The 16,539-nt window shown below is 45.9% G+C and overlaps 1 protein-coding gene across 3 annotated transcripts in view; it reads left to right on the top strand.

Moving 5' to 3' along the window:
* The window catches only part of SLX9 (SLX9 ribosome biogenesis factor), a 60,331-nt gene that overhangs the window by 31,796 nt on the left and 11,996 nt on the right, over positions 1-16,539 (top strand). For 2 of the 3 annotated variants that reach the window (XM_075094215.1, XM_075094213.1), the window contains exon 3: positions 16,016-16,084. The exons of the other annotated variant lie outside the window; for it this stretch is intronic. In XM_075094215.1, coding sequence (XP_074950316.1) covers positions 16,016-16,084 — 69 coding nt within the window. The remainder of the gene's footprint in view (positions 1-16,015; positions 16,085-16,539) is intronic. 3 annotated transcript variants of the gene reach the window in all.

Below are 16,539 nucleotides of genomic sequence, written 5' to 3'. Positions count from 1 at the left end.
TATCTGCATTGTCTGCTGAATTCAATTTCTGGCTGACATTGTTGTATTGCCTGGAAATATAATTAAGTATCGACCACAGTGCACTCAGTCAAATTAGTTAAGATATATTAATTATGTGTAACAGTATGTCATTCCAGTAATGTTTGTTACCTACCAGCTTAAGTAGCGTTGTGTGCATGTGTTGAGAGAAAGGGCATAGAGTGACCTTGGAGTGGTGCACTGTGCTTGATTTCAGTTTTGCCTTTTAACAGTTGCAAGTCCCTTGGCCAGTGGTGGTCTGGGGGGATTGTTCTTTTGCTGGTACTCTTGTTTCTTGCCTGTTCCTGCTCCTTATTCTCTGCTGGTCATCAATTTCCAGAAGCCCTACGCCACTTCAATGGTTACTGCTAAATCCTCTCGTCTGTTGGAAGCCAGGCTGGAGTACTTCCAGTTAACATGCTGCCTTCTGGAGGCTTCCTGGAAAATGCCAGCATCTCTCTTACTCAGACGGCATATCTGTCAGTGGTTGACCTGATTTGGGAGCTGAATAGCTGCTTGCTGGAAGTCACCTTCCTCTGCCAGGTCTCCACATCAAAGAGGGTGCAAATAAATGCAACTTGTCCTCTTTGCTCCCTGGTGGTCTCTGTTGCTCCAACTCCTGCACGTCCCTTAGGTCTGCAGAGAGCCTACAGAGAGCCATTGTGGATGCATAGCTTAAGAAGCACAGATGGGAAAAAATGTTTCTCTGTTGTGAAGCCTTGCTACCAGTTCACACTGGATTCTGTCCATCAAAAGTCTTTGAAAACATCTAGCCAGAGGTGGTCTTTAATATGAGCTGTGTGTGCTTAACCTGAAACTGTGTTCCTGCTGGCTTCCCCAGTGCTACAACTAGCATAAAAATATCACCCAGGCTGACCTCAATGAATGTGGTGGGAGATACAGGGCTTTCTCCTTTGTGTCCCTCCTGCTTAGTTACTGCAGTGTCTGTGATGAGCTAAACCCCATTTTTAAATGAAGGTTTTAAGATGTTTGGGAATTTAAATACCAGACTTAGATGATTACATGGCTGTTCAAGTTAGCACAGTTGCAGCATAGGGGGACCTTGCACTTGGCCCTTTTGAACTTCATGAGGTTCACATGGGCCTGCTCCTCCAGCCTGCCTCAAGTGAGTCAACTGCACCAGTCAGCTTGGTGTCATCCACAAACTTGCTGAGGGTGCAATTAATCCCACTGTTGATGTCATTAATGAAGATATTGAACAGTACTGGTGCCAGTAGGGACCCCTGAGGCATGCCACTTGTTACTGATCTTGATTTGGATGCTGAGTACCCAGTCTCAGACAAACTAGAGGGTCTGAACAAACCTCAGGAAGTATTTTCAAATACTCAAGTTAAATTGCCCTAAAATAGAGTGGATGGACCATAGAGTTGAAGACAATGGTACTTGTGGTACATACCGCTTTGTGTGAAGTGGCTGCAGCTGTGACTTGACTTGTGGGATATGAATATAGGGAGGACATTTAGATTCAAAGATTGGAAGTAGCCATATATGAAAACCAAGCATGTATGCTGCTTCGAGAAGGGCAAGAGGGTCCATTATTAAAAATATAACTTATAAAATGGCTTGCTGTGTAATTTTCCCCTTTTGAAGAAATGCTGTTGCTGACTTGGGTGATGTCAAAGTGAGGTTTGCCTTCATAATGCTGTCTCTGGTTTTGTACATGTTTTCTGGTTGCATCCTGCACTCTTTGTGAGCTCACAACTTTAAGAATGTTTTTTCCCTAGTAGTGTAGATGATACAACAACTCCTCTCCATGTTTTAAGGCATCTGATGGAGTAGTCCTGTAGGATGTCTGCTTGCTTTGGGATGGTCTTAAGGCTGGTTTTTCTTTATAGAGTGGTTCCTAATTTGCATTTTCTAATGCAATCTGCCTAAAAATCCATTTGTATCCCTGAAGTTTGTGAAGAAGAGCCAAAGAAAACTGGGAAAAAATTTTGAAAAAATTTTATTATGCAACAAAGTAAAAAGCATTATAACAAAAGGATTTTCATGGCAATAGTTTTGTAATCTCTGTTAACCTATCCTTAAATTCTGAAGTAGTTTGAATTTGGGATCTGCAGGCTTTTCTGGGATGGAGGAAGCATTGGCCACCAATCATTAGTGTTTTAGCAAAAAATCGGAAAGAGGTGTGCTATGCCTCCACACGGCAAGAGGATGGTTTCAGAGGCCAGCCAAAGGGCAGTCTGCTTTATGGAGTACTCTACAGACTGGCTGCAAACTGACAGGGCTCAGGGATGCCCGTACTGTCCCTGTTACTTTGTGCCATGTTTCCATGCAAAGCTTGTTCTGGCAGCCTGGGTTTACTGTGCACTTCTCCAGGAAGGAGAAGGGACAGTGGAGAAGGGACAGAGCTGTGCTTGTGGCCAGCACAAGGTTATTAAGCTGTTTGTTACTGGAGAAACAACATCTCTTTCTGCATCTTCATGTGTATTTGTATCGAAATAGATGCAAAGAGAGGGTTGAAGGTGCAGCCTTGTCTTGTGTTTTAGATAGTATTTAGCTGTGCAATTGTTTTATTAGTGTATCTTCGTTCCCCAGCTCTTACTGTCAGGTACCACATATGCTGCCTTTGCTCAGCAGTACCAGAAGGGCTGACCCTGGGAGTCTTCCTGCCTCTTTTCCTCCATCTCCATCCAAGGAAAGGTCCGGCTGCAGCTCTTACTGCTGCCTGCATCCCTGCCTTGTGTGCTGGTTTTGGCTGAGAAGGGGTTAATTCTCCTCACTGTGGGGGTCGGCTACCTTTCCAGCTTCCCGCGCTCTGCCGCGTGGAAGGGAGGGGGGGGCTGGGAGGGGCAGGGCCATGGTGGGGACGGCTGACCCTGACTGGCCAATGGCAGGTTCATTCCATACCATGTGACACCATGACCAATATATTGAGGGGGGGGCAGTGGCAGCGGGGAGGCGGCGCGGCATCGGGTCGGCGGGCGGCGAGCGGCTGCGGCGCGTGCGGTTTGTTTCGGCGGTTCGTTCCCCCTCTCCCCTCCTTTCCCCCTCTCTCCTCCTTCCCCCCTCCCCCGGGGCTTTGCGCCTCTCGTTGTTCTCCTTTACATTGCATTTCTACTGTTGTTTCTTTTAATTTTAATTATTAAACTGTTCTTATCCCAACCCACGAGCGTTACCCTTCTGATTCTCTCCCCCATCTACCGGTGGGGGAGTGAGCGAGCGACTGTGTGGGGCTGAGCTGCCGGCTAAACCACGACACCTTGTCAGGTGGTTAGGGCAGAGGTTTCTGCAAGTGCTTGTTTCACCAAGTTGTGTAGTGAATGCTGTCCAGTTGCCCATCCTTCCCCATTTCAGTGGAAAGAAATAATTTCAGATGATACTGTCTGTCTGCATTTCTCCTGTGTCCTGTTTTTCCCAGTGGAGGGAGGGAAAATGGCTTTAAATGCTAATACTGGATCAGGAATCACAGAGTCACTGGTTGGAAGGGACCTCAGGGATCATCTAGTCCAACTTTCTAGGAAAAGCACAGCCTAGACAAGATGGCCCAGCACCCTGTCCAGGCGACTCTTAAAGGTGTCCAACATGGCCGAGTCAACCACTTCCCTGGGGAGATTATTCCAATGCTTGACTGTTCTCACTGTGAAAAATTGTCCTCTGGTGTCCAATCGGAATCTCCCCAAGAGCAACTTGTGTCCATTCCTCCTTGTCCTCTCCATGTGACTCCTTGTAAAAAGGGAGTCTCCATCTTCTTTGTAGCTACCCCTTAAGTACTGGTACATGGTGATGAGATCCCCTCTAAGCCTCCTTTTCTCAAGGCTGAACAAACCCAGTTCTCCTAGCCTATCCTCATATAGCAGGCTTCCCAGTCCTTTGATCATCTCGGTGGCCCTTCTCTCGACCCCCTTCCAGCCTGTCTACATCCTTTTTGTATAGCAGGGACCAGAACTGTACACAGTACTCCAGGTGTGTCCTGACAAGTGCTGAGTAGAGTGGGATAATAACTTCTTTATCTCTGTTGGTGATGCCCTTTTTGATGCAACCCAGCATCCTGATGGCCTTTTTGGCTGCAGGAGCACACTGTTCACTCATGTTGAGCTTTGTGTCCACCAGGACCCCCAGGTCCCTTTTGACAGAGCTGCTTTCCAGCCAGGTGGATCCCAGTCTGTGCTGCACTCACGGATTATGTTTTCCCAAGTGCCTGACCTTACACTTCTCCTTGTTGAACTTCATAAGGTTCTTGTTGGCCCACTCCTCCAGCCTATCCAGATCTTCCTGCAGAGCAGCTCTCCCTTCTGGAGTGTCTACTTCCCCACTCAACTTGGTGTCACCCGCAAACTTCATCAGGCTACGCTTGATGCCGTTATCCAGATCATTTATAAAGATGTTGAATAACATTGGGCCCAATATTGATTCCTGGGGGACCCCGCTTGTGACAGGTTGCCACTTGGAAAAGGAGCTATTTACCACCACCCTTTGGGTGCGGCCCATCAGCCAGTTCCCCACCCACTGCACAGACCACTTGTCTAGGCCATAACGCATTAATTTCTCCAGGAGGAGGCTATGGGGGACTGTATCAAAGGCCTTGGAGAAGTCCAGGTAGACAATGTCCACTGCCCGCCCCGTGTCAGCCAGGCAAGTCACTTTGTCGTAGAAGGCCACCAGGTTTGTCAAGCACGATCTGCCCTTAGTGAAGCCATGTTGGCTTTTCCCAATCACATGCTACATTTGACTTGTAATGGCCCTCAGGGGGATTCATTCCATAACTTTCCCCGGGATTGGAGAATGAGGAAAATTCAGTGCTTCTATACAAATTAACAAATCCATGAAATGTGTTGTCTGGAGAAGTGGGACTGTGCACATAACACAGTGCTGTAATCCCTGAGGAACAAGAGACAACTCCATAATTCGTTCTAGGTATCATTTTGCACATCCTTCCATGCGCGGCTGGTCTGCTGCTAGTGCTGTGGTGCACCTGACAGTGACATATTTGCCTGTCTGCCTCAGAAGTCTTGCCATCTGTGCTTTTGCAGTTCCTCTGAGCATCTTTTTTTTTTTTTTTTTTTTCCCTTCTCCCCTATTGTTGTCTGCCCTCTCTCCTTCCCCCAGTACCCCATCAGGCCACTGCTTTAGCACTGAGGAAGGTGCAGCATAAAATGAGGTTCTCTGCTCTGTATTTTGAGGAAAACCACCTGTGGTTAAAACATAGCTATGGTGAACATATGAGTGTGTGCATAAATAAGAATAAACATCACTCATGTGCACGACTTTCAGGAGCTACAGAATTGTCTGAGGTGTAGGGTGGCTTCAGCTATGTAAAACTGTTGAACAGTAAAGTCAGGACTTTGGATAAAACAGAAGCCTTTTGTCTGCAGTCCCATTAAAGGAGTTCTTCCAGAAACTAAGGACTGAAGTGGAGAATATCAGGTGGGAAGAAATCTGCCTGTTGTCAAACTTAGGGAAGGAGATTGAAGACTGGTTTGCAGGGTCACCACTAAATTCATGCATTGAATATGTAAGAACAAGTACAACTGAGCAGAGCTGGCTCCTTTAAGGAGCTGAAAGAGCCTATATGAAGTGATAAGTAAGAATGCACTTGTAAAAAAAATGCCAGATACGAAAACAAATGCAAAAGGGGTTATAGGAACCAGCAACTGGCTCTCTAGGGAACATTTCCCTAGAGAATGCCCACTGAATTGAATCTGCTAGTTAATATACCCTTAAAAGACAAGGAAATTATGGTAAATTAATGTTTTCTTGCATTTTGCATATATTACAAGTAACACTTTCAGATATAGATCTTTCAGTGTGTAATACTGCAGAAAGTATCAAACTCCTGATTTTTCAAACTTCTCAAAGGACATTGTAGTCAAAGGTAATCTTATTAGCAGGAATGGAAAGGGTATTTTGGGGAAAATCTATTTAAAATACAAGCCTGCAAGGCATTGTCAAAAAGCGTAAGGATGTTTCAGTGTTCTGTCTCCATTAGTAAGTCCTAAGGAGAGAATTTACCCATTGGTAAACGTGAATTATTTTTGGTCTCAGAATAAATCTCATTCCAGATTTTTGTTGCTGTTTAAGCTTCTATAGAAATTGCATTCTATTCTTCCCACTGCTCACTATCGAAACTGCAATATCCACAGAAATATCTCTTGTGCATCTATCTTTCTTTGTTCTTAAAATATAAATTTTTATCCTCTGTGGAAGGGGACTTGCCAACTGTCCAGATTCTGCCATGCTGTGGACTCCGTGGAGTCCAGTTTAGTGGTCCAGCTTGGTGTGGTGTCATGGTTTTGTATGAACCTTGAAGAGACTTGCTGCAGAAGGTAAAGGCAGCTCAGAACTCCACCTCCACATGCCCCTGGTACCTTGTTTCCAGGTTTCGATGGTAAACCTATGAGTCATTGCCTCACAAATGCCTGCTTGAAGGAACTCTGTTGCCAAGGAGACTTTTCAAATACAGTTTTTGCAAGGGCAGGTCTTTTCTGAGAAGAGAGCCACAGAAGTGTGTGCTTTCCTCACTGCATGTAAACTGAGGATGGGCTCAAAAGGGAATGGATCTGTCCACATCATGTTGGCCAGCCAGGAAGGTCAGAGAAGCTGGGAAGCTCCAGCTCTCTGTGCTTCTGGTACTCTTGCCTTATGGAAAGCAAAACCCCACTACCCTGCGTGATCAGCCTATGTTGAGGTTGGAGTCACGGGCTGATCTGCGCTAAGCTTGTGTGCTCTCCTGGTGGCACTGATCTTTTTTGAAATCATCAGCAAGCAAGGGTAGTAATGAAAAAATCTTCTGCAGTGCTTCCCCATGCCATGGCAGTGGCAGGCAAGTGTTTTATTTTATGGCAAGTATCTTTCTCAAAGGATAGCCCCCCTATAGGGGTGTTGAAAGTAGTTGCATCTATGAAAACTATCTGAATTTTTTGTTTTGGATGTTGCATATAATCACAAAATTGTTAAGGTTGGAAGAAACCTCTCAAAATTATCTAGTTCAGCCCCTGCTCAAGCAGGGTCAGATACAGCAGCTTGTCCAGGACCATGTCTAGTCAGGTTTTGAATATGTCCATGGATGGAGAACTGGAGACTCCATAATCTCTTTGGGCAACCTGTTCCAGTGTTTGACTACCCTTACAGTTAAAAAACCAAAAATTATCCCAAACACAAGTGTTTCAATGTGTGTTAGTGAGAGCTGAGGGTCTGAACTCTCAGATCTCTAGGGATGTTTTTGGAAGTCATCTCTGCAGAGAGCAAGCGCCAGCCTTCTTGCTGAAGGGAGCAGAATTTTATTCTTCTGTTGCATTGGAAGAAATGTCAAATTGTTCAAAACTTGCAAAAGAAATAGGTCAGAAGTGTCTGTGGCAGAGATTAGAAGAGGATAGTAATGAGGCTGCTTTCAGTCCTAGCTTACACTGCGGCTGACCGGGCTGTGAATGCATGGGCTACTGTGGAGTGCTTCATACCCCAAGCTTATGTGCTACTTCCCAGAAATAGTGTGACTGCTGGATGAAAGGAGGAGGAGGAAGAGTGGCTTGCCAGGCTTCCATGGACAAGGGAAGGAACTGGCAATGGAACAAAGACACTGCAAATCCTGTCAGACTAGGTCTCGTTCCCAGCAGGAGCAGGGAAGCAGGTATGGTGGATGTAGTTCCAAGGGCGGGGAGGGGGGGGGCGGTTACGTGCTGCTTATTTGCAAAACTTTTGCTAGGGCTGGGTGCCACAACTTTGGGAAGGCTGATGCCTTTGGAAATTGAGGGCTGTCTGTGCTCCCTCCCCCCGGCAGTCAGGTCTTGAGGGCTTTGCATAGCACCGTTGTCCTCTATATCTGAAGTACAACAGGGGAAGCTGCTTTACCTGTATAGTAAAGCGTAATGCCAATGTACAAGCTCACCAGCTCTCTAACCTGACAGCTGGCAGCAATGTGCTTGTTCATGTTTCTTAAGAAACATCTTGAGCAGATCAGACTTCTTTCCCTTAGGTGAGGGAGGGAAACGTAATGGAAAGGCATTGCAGGTCCAGGCTCCCCTGGTGCTGCCTGAAGCAGCATTTGGCCTCAGCTCCACCACCTTATACTTCTTAGAGGCTTGACTTTTAGGCTTCTACATGGATGATGAAGCAAAGAAAGCCTGGTTGGTTCTCCTCTCTGAGGTGGCTGAGGCCATGAAGCTGCCCTTGGAAAACAGCTGGTGGGGTTCCTCTGCTAGCAGTAGCAAGGCAGGAGGTTGGAGATGGTCAGGTTTCTTGGCTGAGCGTGGAAAAACCAAGGCTGTGCTGCAGATCTACAACTCCGTGACTGCAAGAAGGCTTTGCCATTCATTCTGCCTCACATGCAGGCATGGCAAGTTCTCATATTCTGTGGCTGTTCCCTATGTAATTTGCTGTGATCAGAGAAGAGTGTGCAGGAAAGACAAGATGGCTCATCATGAAACCTGAAGGAAATCTCATGAACTGAGCTGCTGAGAGTGTCTCAAATGTACACTGATGCCCTAGCCCTTTACTTCTCTTCTCTTTGGACTGGATGACCTTTTGTAAGGCTAGAAGCTGCAACAGCACTTCCTAAGAGCTGCTGGGCATGAAATTCACTCTGATCACATGTATTTAAACTGTTTATAGGGCTGCACAGAAAGCAAATACATGCCAGCAGACACAAAGAAAACGTCAGCCTTTTGCGATATGCCGTTCCTTGACAAATAAGAGTACCTTACCTCCAGTGTGGAACTTCAGGATACTTTTGGAGGACTTCTTGCTTTTTTTTATTGGAGAAAACATACATACACTTGTTGCATACACATCAGCCTTTTTTTTTTTTTTCCTGTGGATATAAAAATGGACAGGGAGGGATTTGAAATATCTTGTTTTGAAAGCAAACTCATTCTTCCAAAGCTTGAAAATGCTGGTTCTTGAATGAAATCACACCTGGTCTTGCAAATTCCCTAACATGGCGTGTGTTTCCCAGGGCACCTACCTGTCTGTGGGTGAGCTGTTCTGCATTTGTTTTGTGGTTTTTGAAGTATTACAGCTCAGGGAGTACTAAGAACTTTTTTTTCTTTTCTCTTTTTTTTTAATTTTTTTCTGGGTGCAGAAGAGACATGAAGGGAAATAAGTAAAGAGTAATCCAGCATTTTTTTGGATCTATCTTTTCTCACAAAGACAGGTTGAATCAAGGCAGCAAGCTGACCTGTCTGGTTGGTGAGGATACACAACTGGGGATGTGTTTTCTATCAAATTATGTGGAGCTCCTGCACTCATGCAGTAACATCCTCAGCAGTTGCACCTTTTGCCAAATGGTGTTCTTCTCTGACCAGGGAAGCATCTGAGAAAGAGGTGAGGATCTGTCTCATTCGCTGCTTCTGTGCTCAGTGGAAGAAGAGCAAGAGAGCACCTCCAAGTCTGCTGAGTGCAGAGGTTGGTTTGGCTGTTGCTCACTGTAGTCATCCAAAACTCCCAGAGAAAGGACAGCCAAATGTTCAAGCAGCAGGAAAAAAGGATGGTGAGTGGTAGCACCTACATTATTCAGGTAATAATTGAATAATTTAATAATAATGATTCAATGTAATAAGGATAAATTAGTTTAAAGAAAAAACTATTAAAAAAAAAGGGTACTACTTGCATGTAGAGTTTCAAGAGCACTAGTAGACGTCAAATGGTTACCATTCATTCCCTTGGGTTTACTTAAAGCCAGGCTTTCTGAAAGATGAGTTCAATACTTGGCTCACTTTGCCTATTGTAGGCAAGTCCTGCTCTTCCTGTAGGTGCCAGCAAACACTTCTACAGGTGCTTTGTCTCCCATGGGTCCTGGCTGCATCTCATAATGCTTTCCTGGTCAGGAAGGGGGGGAAGCAGCATGGCCTGTCTGATATCAGCCAGTGGCACTGTCTGGTGTCCTGTGTTTCATTCTCCTTCCTCAGTCTTGCTGCCTACTGTAAGGGACTAGAAACTTGTCTGAACGTTGTTGGCAGGACAGTTTAACTACTGAAGCCTGATCACCTTGGCAACAGAGTGGGACAGTTTAATCACCAGGGCAGCCCAGTGAGCTCTACTGGACAGGAATGTGTGCCCTGTTGTCTCGGAGCACATGTCCTCTGTGCATGCACCCGGGCCCAGGGTCGACTGACAACATATGGGGGGCTTGGACCTTCTAGAACTTTCGAGCACCCTCTAGTGATGGTACTGGGCATGCGCCCCACTGCCGAGTGGGAGGTGTGGGTATGCAGGACAGTTACTGTCGATGCAAGAGGACAATGCTCTAAAAAGGGGAAACCAGTAGAGACCACGAGGAGTGTTCTGGAACATTCTCCAGACAGGATGCAAAGGTACATTGGCCTGATGGGGTGCTGCAGGTCTGTGGTGGTAGCTATCACAACTCTCTCTCTTTCCCTTTCTCACTTTTTTCTCTTGTTCTCACCTTTTCTCTTGCATATTTGTTGTGGCCAAATAAAGTGACTTGGCGCTTGACTCCGTTTTGAGTCCTAATTGTGTTTCCGAGATTGTAAAATGAACCTAGTCACGATAAAAACATTTGAGTTAATCAGAAGTTAAGCCCAGCCACCCCCAACCTCCCAGAATTATCTGAGGTTGGTTGGAAAGCAAGGGGGTTTAATCTCTGCCAAATTGTTCAGCCCAACAGTGGATTGTGACACCTACCCAGTGACTCAGCTGGACATGCTGGTAGTACATACACCATTTCTTTCAATTTTTTATGAGAAACTTTCTAAAACCAGCAAAAAGTGTGTGGGGAAAAAAAGCATTTCAATGCCCTGTACTAGTAGTCATGTGTCTGACCTAATTTGCTGCCCCTCCAGGGTGTTCACAGCAGGATGGAGGTAATACAGGAAAGGCATTAGTGGAAATTCATGAACAAAATAAAGGAGATGCCATACAGTTGTCCTGCTGTCCTCCAGTGCTACTTCTGTGGATGTTTCTCCCCTAAGAAAGCTGCACGCTACAGAAATTGTGGTGGGGTATTTCTCCCTCTGACCCCACCAAATTTGTGTTTTATGGGGAGGATAACTCCTTGAAATAAGCTGACCTTTTTTCAAAAGCAAAAGATAACTTTTCCCAGGGAGAAGCCTGTGACTTGGCAGATGAGATGAGCTTGTGGCAGCTATAGCTTCTCCATCGGGAGGCTCACAGTGGTTTCTGGGATCTCTCTGTGCCATGAACTGGCAATGCCAAAACCTGGCTCAGACAAAGCATTTTGCAGTCCTCATGGCACGCTTGGTTCAGAAATCTAGGTTCCCCGAGACATGTTACCTCCTTCTGCCTTGGTTATGAAAATAATCTTCCAGCTGCAAAAGTGGCTTTAAGGACAGTGACACACTGGGCCATCTTGAGCATCCTCTGTGTGCCTATCTGAGACTGACCCCTGAAATGCCAACCTCTGTGCTGGGGAAGGCTGCGGAGAGGGTGCAGGTGGGAAGACCTAGGAATTATGAAGAGTGAAAAAGGCCTTGGGCAGATGAGGAGGAGGTACTTTTACCTTGTGGCAGGGACTGAGTGTGCCTGCAGTGCTTAAGACATTGCTTGGGAGGACAGACTTTGTCTGTGGAGTAGCCTTTTGCAGACTACTGTGCAGATTGTGTCTTCTCTGTCACCTGAGGGGAACTGCTCACGCTTCAGATGGCATGTCACTTGTGCGCTTATGTAGCTAAATAGAGATGAGTCTTGGCTTTTCTGCAGAGGAAGATTTTGTGCTCTTGCTGTAGCTGGTTGAAGCCTGGGGATGTTTACCAGGCCTAATGGAGACATGACCTTGGTACGAGGATGAGAGTCACACAGCTCCTCTGGGTCTCAGGTGGGAAGCCGGGCTTGGAAGTAGGCTCTGCTTTAAATAACCAGGGGATCTAGAAGGGTTGAGAATGCAGATCCCACTTTAAATAGGATGCCTTCCTCATTGGGGCAGGAGGAAAGCCTGCATGCTGGTGTAATGATTAAGTGTGAACAAAGAAAAACATAGCTTGTTTTGGAACATAAGAAGCGAATGCTGTATCCATAGTAAAACCTGCCCTGTCCCAGCAGGGGCTGTCATCTTCTCTTCCAACACTGGTTTTCAAGTCTGCTCAGGGTGGCAGGATGTGGACTGGATAAACCCAAACGCTCCTCCGCCATGTTCTCTGGGCACCATGTACAGGCTACCAACCTGTCTCCGGAGGCTAGTCTAAGAGCAAGGGGGCAAAGAGCCAGCATATCAACCCTCTGCTTCTGTCCTTGCCATGTCCAAGCCTCGGTCCCACTAGTGACCCAGGCTCCCTGGACACTCGTGTGTCAGTGCTTTCTGGAGGAGGAGTGGAGCTGGAGGTTGCCTGGCTCTGGGAGCTGAGCTGTTGGGTGGGATGAAGGCAGTGAGCCTCTGGACCAGCTCCAGGGAGCACTGACTCTGCTGGAGGACATCTTGGCTGACTTTCTGCCTGGCCCATGTTTTCCCTTAACTTTCGTCCTAGAGGAGAAAGAATACCTTCAGTAGTTCTGCACTGACATCTGTCAGATTACACCACTCTTACATTTGCCCCAGGAGACTGTGGTTTACCATTTCCCAGGCCCTTTCACTGTAAAAGGATATCAGACAATTTACAACTGACACTATGTAATTTAAAAAAACAACAACAACAAAAAACCCAAACCTGTACCTAGTCTTCTACTTTTGGATGCACTCTTTGAATTCCTTTAGTGAACTCATCCCCCAGCTGCAGGCATATGCTCATTTTTGCTGCTGTTATACAACTGAGGCTAAAATTAACACATCTGTTGTTGTTTAACTTCAATTTATATGGTACCCTGTTTTGCCAAAATATTACGTTTCGAGCAGCAACAGCTCTACTGTTGTGTATCATTGGAGTTCTGCGAATAATACTTAATACTATGTGCTATTTCTTGATAGCTCATACCGAGGGGGGGTGTTCGTGCTTCACTGCAGCTTTGCAAGGCAGGGGAGCAGATGCCTGATGCTGAAGGACCCTCCTCTGTTTGTGTGGCATTGCACAGACACAGATTTATTTGTTCATATTTGATATTTCTGCTTATGGCCAAATCCCCAAAGTAATGTGGTTTCCCGGAACTGTGAAACCTGTGTTTTTACCCTCTCAGTTGTGGAGTCAAACTTAAATAGTGGGATCTCAGGGAAGCCTGTATCATTATGGCTTTAACGCAGTCTAGCTGTTTTCTGAATGCCTAGAAAGGATAAAATGGGGACTTTTAAGGTAGCTGAGGTCCCTTCCAACCTGTGATTCTGTGATATATGTACCTTTTTTAGCCTAAGTGGTCCTTTATGAAAAGCAGTCATAAATATATATATATTTTTTTTTGTCTGAGGAGTCCTTTACCCCAAAAAATCAACCTTGTTGGAGTGAAGGAAGCTGTACTGAAAAAAAAAAAATCTGATTGTCTGCCGCGAAAGCAGAATCCTGAGAATTGCCAGTAGTATCAAACACTTGATGTAGGAGGCAAAAAGCTATTGGGTTTTTTAAAAATCTGTTTATATTTGAGACATTTTGTACTGCACAGATCAGAGGGAACAAAAAGCACGTACATGCTAAAAGGAATAACTGTCAAGTTTACAGTATGTAAATTACTCTCAGCTAATGTAAATGGGTTTTGCTCACCTTTCTTCTGTGCACAAGGTTTCAAAGGCAAGTGTTGTTAAATTACATGTGGAATGGGCCAGTGGTGGGGGGGACCTAAACCCTTCTGATTTCACAGAAAAATAATTAAACTGGAGCTGCAGTCTGGCTTTGATCTGAGAGGTGCTTGCAAGCTAAATAAAAATAAAAGACTACCTTGGGGACAGTCTGTGCTGTTAATTAACTAGCTAAATGCTGCCTCCACTGTTCTCCAGTGGGTTTCCAGTGGCTTTGGCACTTGGCATCGTGACTGGAAGTTGCCAAGCACAACTTGGCAACTTCCAGCATCAAAACAACCTCCCAAGGGGCGGGGAGGGATACGTAAAATGGACGTGTTTTGGGAGCAGGCAGGGAAAGAGGGCAGAAACTGGCCGCTTCACTGGCTGCTTGTGGCAGGCAGAGGAGGGGTCTGGCTCCCCTCCCTGCACCCCTCTGCTGATCTGCGGCTGCTGGCCTGAGTGCCGGCTGCCGTCCCCAGCCTGCAGCGAGGCTGGGCTCTTGCCAAGAAAACAGCTTTTGTGTTTCCTTAAATATTGTGCTGCTATTTGCTGGGCGGGGCGGCGAATATGAATTGATGTTATTACTAGAATTGGCTAGCTGTCTGAATTTTATTTTCATTAGCAAATCCCACCAGGTGCTGTTTTCCCAATGAAATAACGAGCATGTTTTCAGACAAGGGGGCAAATCTCCCCAGCACCGCTGCTGCTGAAATCTGGGCAGGCTCGGGCAGTCAGAAAGGCAGGGTGGAGGTGCCTTGTGCAGGCAGCCCTTCAGAGACGATCCGGACGTGACTTGCAGTTTGGCCTCTCATGATTCATTTTTTGTTCCCCTGAAGCCACAGAAACATGGGGTTATTGGGGGTGGGGGTAGCTGGGAGTTGGTTATTGGAACGTGCAGTTAGTTGTTTTAGCATCAGCATTGATACCACAGTAAATGGACTGAGGAAATTTGCCCTTAATGTGATTAGATGTTTGTCTCTCTTACTGCCTGGTTCCGTGTCCCGGTGGGGCTGTCCTGCTCTCTTGGGTCTAGCAGGGTGCCTGTGTGTTGCTGCTTTATGCAGGAGACACAAAAATGGATAGCAGCAAACCCCTCAACACACCCCTGAGCTTTGTGAATAAGTTATGCCTTCTAGGCATGGTTGTATTTCTCGCTTCTTGGGTGCATTGACTGCAGTAACCTATTTTTGTGGGACACAAGGCAGTGAAAGCTACAGCTTCATTCTCCGTGTCATCTAGAAACTCAAAACATGGTCATGCTTGTTGGCTTTATGGAAAAGTCCCCCTGGCCCCAGCAGGCTTGTTCTGATCTTAAGACATTGAAACTAGTAAATTATGATCTTCCTATTTGTTTAAATCATCGTGAAAGATCCGCAGCTTCATAGAAGTTGTCCACAGTGAGTTGCTTTCAGAGTTGCATTGAATTCCTTTCTTCTGTTTCTTCTGGGGAGAAAAAGGGAGAAAAAAAATTTTCTTTTATAGGCTTAAGGATAACCTAAGGTGAGAGGAGTGGTCTTTGGGGAGCTTGTTCCACTGTTGGCATTACTGTAGCAGTATTCCCACCACATTTCAGGACAAAAGTTGACTAAAGTCAATTTTGTTTTAAACACCGGAGATAAGATAAAATTTTATAGCATCTGCAATGGATCTTCAGTAAAAATATTTGTGATGTTATTTTACTTGGTATTGGATGTCAGTGATCAACAGCTGGTTTCCAAATACTGAATTTGGTATACAGTTAGGTACAAGTGTTTTTTTTTTTATAAGCTGTTAGTAATTGGCTGCTCCTTAGGGGTGCCATAGATCTGAGTATTTCAGACCCTTTTCAGTCCTTCCCCTGCCTGCCACATCCTGTCTGGGCAGGCATTGAGGCTGTTGCTCAGGCAGGTGGATGCTGATAGCCATGTTGGGTTACCATTTCTCCTACTACCCTTGCACATGTCTGCAGCCTGTGTTTTGCTTCTTCTTAGCTTTATCACCTTGCATATTTTCAGATTAAAACTTGCTTTTTGCTCCCAGTTCTGGAACCTGTAGGTCATCCCATCACTTGCAGCTAGTCTCCAGAAGAAAATGCCAGCTCCCAGGCCAGGTTCATGCAGGAGTGCAGGACACGGGGCAAGGGTTTCTCAAAAAGCTTTTCTCAAAGAGCTACCTGGCCTGAGAAAACATGGCCTATGGTGCTGATGATCTGATCTACTTGTTCATTTCTTATTTCTTAACCAACAGTGAGCTGGGTTTGACTTGTTCAGCTAAAAGTTGAGGTGCGGTGTATCCTCCAGTCTGCCTGCAGCCTGCCTGACCTGCCAGTCAGTTCAAAATCATCAAGGGCTGAACAAAATATTACAGACTCTGCTATCTTTGTGAGGTTTCCAGCACTGAATCTGTGTGCAGGAGCCAGGCTCCATCTCAATCTCTCTTTTTCTCTAGGTCTAGAAGAAAAAACAGTTCTCTCCAAAAAAGAAAAAATGAAGCTGAGAAAAGAAAGGTGGCTACAGAGTAAGTACTCCTCTGAAACATGGCAGTATCGTGGGCACCACAGAGCGTGGCTCTGTTGGATCTCTCTGTATGGGGGGTGTGGGTGGCAGTGTTGGGCAGTGCTGGGGGAGGCTGGATGCTTCTCAGAACCTTCATATCTGCTCCCCAACACATGGGGTTAAACTCCCAGGTATTGTTCCTCAGTGTTGAGCACTGAGATTGAGTCATTGCCCCAAACTTACTTATGATCTTTCTCCACGTGTAGTGTAAGTGACTACATAAAAACTTTATTTATCCAGATAGGACACTGTGCCCATGTAGGCTTAGTATGTTTCCCTATCTTTTGAAGCACTGGTACAGATATGACTAGCTGTACAGCAGAGTGCCTCCTCCCTAAGTACCTCTAGGTATGGTAGGACAGCCTGGAGCTGAGCTCCACGCAGCCACCAGCTAATTCCACCAGCTCTGTGCTGAAA

This window comes from Phalacrocorax aristotelis, chromosome 5, assembly GCF_949628215.1.
Source record: "Phalacrocorax aristotelis chromosome 5, bGulAri2.1, whole genome shotgun sequence".
Lineage (NCBI taxonomy): Eukaryota > Metazoa > Chordata > Aves > Suliformes > Phalacrocoracidae > Phalacrocorax > Phalacrocorax aristotelis.
The sequence above is the reverse complement of the archived record's forward strand: the minus strand, read 5'-3'. Positions and strand labels throughout refer to the sequence as shown.